Raw genomic sequence first — 7517 nt, 5'->3', positions numbered from 1 at the left:
AAAAAAAAAAAAAAAAAAAAGGGAAGGGGGAGAGAAATATTAACAAGAGAAAAGAAATTGTAGAGAAAAATTTGTAAACTGGTTATTTTATTCTGTGAATCTTTTTTTTCAATAGTATCTCGTTTTAAAAAGTTAAGTTTCTTTTACTTTCAATCTTTGGGAACTGAGTTTTTCTTTTTTTAAATGCAAGATATTGATTGGTGTTTATACACAATTAAAAATTAATCTATATTATCTAATACTTTAATTAAAAATTATAAGTGGGTGTATAATAGTTTTATCTTTTTCGAAAAAGAACAGATTAAATTAACATACTTGTTCGCGCGCGATTCTAAATTACTCTCGAAATATCCACCATATTTCTCTTTCTCCAAAAAACGGAAAATATACAAAATGTATTCCCTTCTCGTAAGTAAAATTACATTATTCCACCCGTCAGAATAAATTACGTATTCAAATTCAATCGACTGCAACTCTTTGAACGCCGCCAAAAGATATCGTGAAATATCATTTCTTCGATCCCTAACCTCAAAAACGTCAAAAAGTGAGGTTAGAAAGTTTCGCTCCTACCGCGTAACCGAAATGAAATCGTGGTTGAAATGTGAAAGAATCGTCGCGATCTTATCTATTAGTCTGATCGTTTCGTGGAACGAGCCCAGCCTCGAACCTGAGATAGAGAGAAAAAAAAAAAAAGAAAAAAAGAAATTGCGCAGAATCCCTCCTTCTTTACAATTCTCTTCCGAAAACTCGACTTCTCGTTTGGCGAGGCGTGTCACGCCGCGCCTTTCCGCCCGTTTCCCAATTTGCGTGGCCGCAATATATTCGCTTTATATTCGTCGATCACCGCGGTTAGAGCGCGAGAAAGGGAGAGCACGCACTTGGCAAATCGCGTTACAATCGTAACTGGATTTTCGCGCAGTCGCGACCTCACGTACCATTCGATTCGTTGCTTCCATGGAATCAAATTAATTTGGACTTGTGTCCATTTTTTCCCCCTCTCTCCTTTCTTTCTTTTTTTCTCTCTCTCTCTCTTTCGAATATTCGTCCAATGAAGGAACGTGATTATCGAGGATTTCATCGAGAATCGTCCTCCCGTTGAGTGTCGAATATCGTTCGAAATCGTTGTCCGTATTTCGTGGGATAATTTTTCCCCTACAATGTGTTGTCGATAGAATCTCGATCACTGAATTTTCATGAATTCTTTTCCCAAGAAAATTTTCCCAATTTTCTTTTCATTCTTTTCAAAAGAAATTTGACTCGTACGAGGGATTTGAATCGATATAGGCTTGCTAGAACTTGGGAGGAGGAGAAGGAGGGAGGGGGAAGGATATATCGACGATAATTAAAACTCGAAAAGAGCGTGTACGATACGTATCTATCTTAAGGAAATTATGATATTCCCGATTGCATCGCGTACGAACCTCCATCTCCGCGGAAATGTATTATCGCGGCAATTGCAAAGTTGGCCAATCGGACGGCGACTATTATTTAAGAGATAATGGCAGAAAAACAGGCAATTGGCCGACCGATCCCGTGGATTAAAATTCAGATCCAGAACGGGTTATAATGCGTTCCCCGGCGATCGCGTGTCCCGCCATTTTTCGCGTGCAAAGGTGACGACTACGGAGGGGGAGGGGGGAGGAAGGAAGGGGGGGGGGAGAGGACGCGTTGTAAACGTCGACGTTTAATGGAAACACGCGGGGACACGCTCGTAACGTCGAGCTTCTGTGTAATTATTGCGCACGTGAGAGTTGTGTTTCGCATGTCGACGAGTAAAACAATGCTCCGCCGTTGGAACGAATTTTCGTTGGAAAAGGAAAAGGGGGAAGGGGAGGGATTGGTTGAAAGAACGGTGGCCACCTTTTGTCTCTATTAATTACTCCCCGTGTTTGTTTTTCAACCTCCTATCTTAAAAAAAAAAAAAAAAAAAAAAAAAGAAACAATAGTTTTTTTCCGTTTGTTGGTAATAATTTTTGGAACACCCGGTATGCACGTGTATTGCATACACGTATGCCATATTGTAATTAGAACGCATCTCTCAAGTAAGCGTTACCGGTGTGTTCGTTATCGTGAATGTTTTATCATTCTGCGCGGTGTTTAATTATTTATAGCGTTGCCGGGGTCAAATTTTTATACATAGATTTCGATCTGAGAATTTTTTTTTTCAAAGGAGAGGACAATGAATCGACAAAAATTTCAATCTTCCTCCGATAAGAATATATATATATATCGTATGAAATGGAGCAGCACCAGTATTGTTGGCCCGTCCTTTGTCGTTGATCCATCTTTCAATTTCGTCTCGATCTTATCGACACACGAATTTTTTTACGGTCTGGTGTATTAAAGGAGGAGTATTAATTTACGTTTAAAAAAAAAAAAAAAAAAAAAAAAAAAAAAAAATATGAAACAACGAAACTTCAATACTTTGCTTTCAATGTTTATGATGCTCATTCTTTTGAAAATTTTTTTTTACAAAATTTTATAACTCGAGTTCACTTCGAAATTGAGTTCACTCGGTATATATACATATATACTTTAAGAATTTCGAAGTTTCAACTTACTTTCTAAAGTCGATGATACGAATTTACGAGTTACGACAGCGTGTTAAAAAATTTTTTTGCAAAATTTCTCTAACCCGAGTTGTTATCGAAATAGACACTCGGTATATAGACTCTAAAAATTTTCAAGTTTCAGCTCACTTTCGAACTTAAAACACACACACACGAATCATTACTGTGTGTGCGTGTATATTGAAAAGTTTTAAAAAATTATGAATAATTATGAAAATTCGATTGAAAATTGACACCCGGTATTTAAATTTCGGATCCCAAGCGTTAAGTTATTTTTCACTCGGAGAATCGTTGGAGAGGTGGATAGAAGCTCGATGGAAATTCGTGGCCTGCCTTCCGTTTCCATTCATCCGTGTGCGCTTCGTTCGAAGTGCCGTTCATCCTCGATCGTTAGCTAATTGCCGCTGTAAATTAGACAGGCACCGCGTGCCCGTAACTCCTTGTTCATTTATAATCTCTTCCGCGAAATTTCCTCAGGTGCGTGTTAATTAATGACCACACCACCAGTAGCCCAGCGGGCCATTCCCTCTATCCCACATCCTTCTGCCCACTAATTAATACTACGACTGCTTTTCTTCATCTCTTCCATTCAGCTACTTATGCCTCATTACTTATTCCTCTCCACTTTCATCTTTCTTTCAAGGTTAATTGGTGTAAAAAGAATTTGTCAATTCTTGACACACTGTGTTTTTATATTTTCGTTAGGATTCGTTTCGAGATGTAAAGTTTGCGATGGATATTTGTATGTAAATATTTATACGCAATTTTTTATATTTTTAAATGAAATGGAAAAATTGATTAATTTTTCGTACATTAATTTTTCATACCTGTCAATATTTTTTCGTGATATTGTTTTCAAGATACTTTCGATTGGATGGCATATATTCTATCGTGTACGAAAGTAAACGATTTAAAATAAGAAAGTATTTTCAACGGAATTTAAACTTATTATTTTGTATAAAATCTTGTTTGCTCGTATTTATAATAAAATTCTTTTCTAAAATTCATGGCAACCGGCCGTGAAGCGTAAGTGGCGCCACTTCGCGAATCATTTCTCAAACTTACCCCTTCCTTAACCTCAAACATCGAGCTTGTCACGTCTATCGAAAATAAAACTTCATTCATGGCAATATGTGTTCTTCGTTGTGTCTTTTTTTTGTATATATATATATGTATATACATATATATTTGTGTGCTCGTATTCGTAACTTCATCTCTGTTCGCCTTCGTGGAGCTTTTTCAACTTGTGTATCGTCAACGTCTATCCATTGGACGAAGGAAATTGAGAGGAAAGAAAGGAAAGGAAAAGTCCTTGGGACAATTTTTTCATCCTATCAGATCGAATATATACGATTCTTGCAGCTTGCGGAAAGGACCAATTCGAATGCACCCCGGGCGTTTGCATATCCAACTCGAAACAATGCGATGGCGTCATGGATTGTAACAATGGAAAGGATGAAGAAAATTGTCGGAAAATAAGTACGAAACTAACCGCACCAACGAAAAGCATAAAGCAGGAACTCTGAAGACTAAAAAAAAAAAAAAAAAAGAGAATATTATTTGCTTTTTTTTAAATTCCTTGTGAAAACGTGCGGAGGGGGGCCGCATTTTTTTTTTTTTTTTTTTTTTTTTTTTTTTTTGGTTTTGAAAATGTTTGGTTTTTAACAGTGACTCACGAGAACATGCATAACCTAACCTATATTTTAAAATTCAAAATTGCCTTCTAGACGCGTTAAAGAAAGAGATATGTTTTCTATAAAATTTAAAATAAGTATGATTTTTATTGTATATCACCAGGTGACTGGAAAAAATTTTAAAATACGATAGTTCTTTTATTTAATTAACGAAGATCTTTACGCAATGGCGTCGAGATGTAAAATACTTTTCCAGCAAAATTTCTACGCGAAAACTAATTTTCTTTCAACATTCAAAGAACCTCTTTGAGGGAAATGATACGTATGATGATACATACCGGGTGTCCTAAATATCACATATATCGAGTAGATATAGAAAAGAAAATTCCATTGAATCTAAAATACGAGTTTTAATGAATGGAACTTAATTTCCTCCTCCAAACTCTCTTTTCTTGATTTTAAGAAAATTGGAAAAAAGAAAAAAAAAGCTCGAATACGTGACAGGTTGAGAAAAAAAAAGACACCCGGTACGTTCGAAGAAACGGTCGAGAAACAAGTGGAAAAGAAAGGGGGGTACGTGCGAACATGGCGCAAGATTCGATTTCAGATGAAACGGAAACGCTCGTCGCGTGGTTATTCGGCCGAGTAATCGTTCGAGCCGAAGCATATTACTGGCCCCGATAATGGNTCCTCCTCCCCCCTCCTCCCTCTTGCAATCTTATTTCCCTTCCTTTCTTCCCGTTTCGAGACGAGGCGCAACGGAATAATCCGATTCATTATCATCGTTCCACCGCCTAATTATCCACTGTGAACAAGCGTCGACCCGATAAACGGACCTTCCCGGCTCCATTTCACCTCCCCTCACCGATCAATCCCCTTCAAAATCTGTTCCAGACGGTTTAAAACGACTTAGGTTAGGTCTGTCAGCCATTTTTAAAAATTCGATCACTCGATCGACGTATATCGATTATCTATTCGAACGTCTCTATATTCGTACGTTTATCACCTTTCAATTTTGATTAAATCGATTTTGAACAGATTACGAATCTTACTTAGATTTGTCAATTTCCATTTTCAAAAATTTTATTACCGAATCGATGTATATTTCGATATAATTTTATACGTATCTTCCTAAATTTAATGACGATTTTGAATAATTTACGAATAGGTTATGTTTGTCAGCCTCCATTTTTAAATCACTGAATCTATATATATATATATATATATCGATATAATTTTGTAAATATTTCAAATTTTGTTCAAATCAATTTTAAACAGTTTATGAATAGGTTATATCAGCTTCCATTTTTTAAATCGGTATAAATATATGATGTAGGTATGTATATATTGTATATATCTCATTTATACATATTTATTTATATAAATTCTTTCGTTAAAATAAATTAACTTGTACAGAATTGAATTGAAATTCATTTTCACGTATTTAAAAAAGAAAACGTGAAATATTTCAGCATATGATGTTTGTAGATAAATTATTTTTGCAGAAATTATATTACTATTTTTTTTTTTTTTTTTTTAAAGTAATCTCATTCGGGTCGGACCATAATAAAATATTTTATTTTATTCCAAGAGAGACGTAATAAATCACGCAATAAATACGTAAAAAATTATTGTTTGTAGAAAAGCAAAGTATAAAGTCTTTGTTTATATTTTTATTATTATAATTTTTTCTCCTTTTTAGAAAAGAAATCTAATCCAGATCAAATTGATATATTTTTTCTTAAAAACGAATATTTAAAAGAATTAAAAATTTTTAAAAATAAAATTTTTATAATTCTCTTGTTTACTTTAACTATACTATATTAAAAAAAAAAAAGTTACTAATAAGAAACGCATCTCTATTTTTAAATATTCTAATGACTAATTTATGAAGCTCGTAGTCACATTCTTATCGTACTTTATATATAATTTTTTTTTTTATTTAATTTAATAATTAAAATTTATGTTGCGCCTCGTTGTTTTTAAAATGAATTTTTATATTTTTATATCTCACACCTTTTGAAACTTTTATTTATTACGTTATTTTCTGTTCCTCGGCTCGTAGTTCGATGTCGGTCAGACGAGTTCGAGTGCTTAGACGGAAGTTGCGTGAGCCAAACCGCGAGATGCGACGGAAGATCCGATTGCAGAGATCGTTCTGACGAATACAATTGCACTGGTATCATTTCCTTATTTTTATTTCGTTTCGACTGAACCGTGGAGACATATACCTATACTTTTATCTATCTTCTAATCGAGAAGAAATAAAATAAAATAAAATAAAAATTAAATAATCCAAATTCGAAAGATTTCTCCACAGTTCAGTTTTAATTTTATTTCTTGATTTATTTAATTTTTAAAAAAAAAAAATAATAATTAACAATTTAAAAAAAATCGTCTCAATCTCACTTTCACCAATTTTGATTTTCAATTTCATTTTATTTCTCTTTACTTCTATTATATATTTATTGCTATACTAACACTATTTATTAAAAATATATATATTTAATAACATCAGAAAAGAATCCTTTCCCTAATTAATTTTGTTTTTCTTTCTTTTTTTCCATCAGTGACCACCTGCAGCGGAGATCAATTCAGGTGTCTGGACGGTACCTGTATCAGCATCGACAAAAGGTGTAATCAGAACATAGACTGTCGCAATGGGGAGGACGAGAAGCAGTGTGGTGAGTCAGCCCGTTCTTGCCTTTTAATGAACAGAAGAAATTGCTTTAATCATTCCCAAGTTATGATAGGAATCTTAAAGAGACGTTGGATTCCAATGATCTGATGGAATCTTTGTCACGATCGATAACCTCGTCATCGTTACGTGTTCGTTTATAGTTTCGAAAGTTGGCAGGTGTTTGAGAATCACTCGTGTGCGAGCTCATTTCTTTAAAGCAACAAGTCGATCGTGAACAGTGATCGCGACGACCTGTTAATTGATCCGGTTTGACTCTCATGTCATTGTGGAAAAAACGTTTATTCAATTTGCAACAGAGAGAGACAAGATACAAGATTTCTCTTTAATTTCTACCTCTCTGAGAAAGAGACGAGTTTTCTATTGTCCATCGTTATTTATCGTTATAATCTCGTAAAATTCTTTCACGATGAATTGTTTTATTTCAATTTGGTCTTCCATTTCGAGTAAAAAAAAAAAAAGAAGAAGAAAAAACGAATCGCGTCAGCTCCAAAAGAATGAATGAATGAATCTCTGTCTCTTCTTCGATCGAAAAAATTGTTCAGGGGTAGATATAATTTTTTCCCCTAAAGAAATATCCTAGAAGAAAATTTATTCAACGATGGGAAATTGAAT

The 7517-nt window shown here is 34.3% G+C and overlaps 1 protein-coding gene across 1 annotated transcript in view; it reads left to right on the top strand.

The window, feature by feature from the left end:
• LOC102672430 (basement membrane-specific heparan sulfate proteoglycan core protein-like) overlaps window positions 1-7517 on the top strand; it is a 162749-nt gene that overhangs the window by 115074 nt on the left and 40158 nt on the right. The window contains exons 11-13 of the mRNA XM_031508247.1: window positions 3933-4049; window positions 6270-6383; window positions 6775-6888. Coding sequence (XP_031364107.1) covers window positions 3933-4049; window positions 6270-6383; window positions 6775-6888 — 345 coding nt within the window. The remainder of the gene's footprint in view (window positions 1-3932; window positions 4050-6269; window positions 6384-6774; window positions 6889-7517) is intronic.

This window comes from Apis dorsata, unplaced genomic scaffold (assembly GCF_000469605.1).
Source record: "Apis dorsata unplaced genomic scaffold, Apis dorsata 1.3 scaffold_5, whole genome shotgun sequence".
In the NCBI taxonomy this organism is placed as follows: Eukaryota; Metazoa; Arthropoda; class Insecta; order Hymenoptera; family Apidae; genus Apis; species Apis dorsata.
Note: the sequence above shows the minus strand (reverse complement) of the source record. Positions and strands in the feature narration are given on the sequence as shown.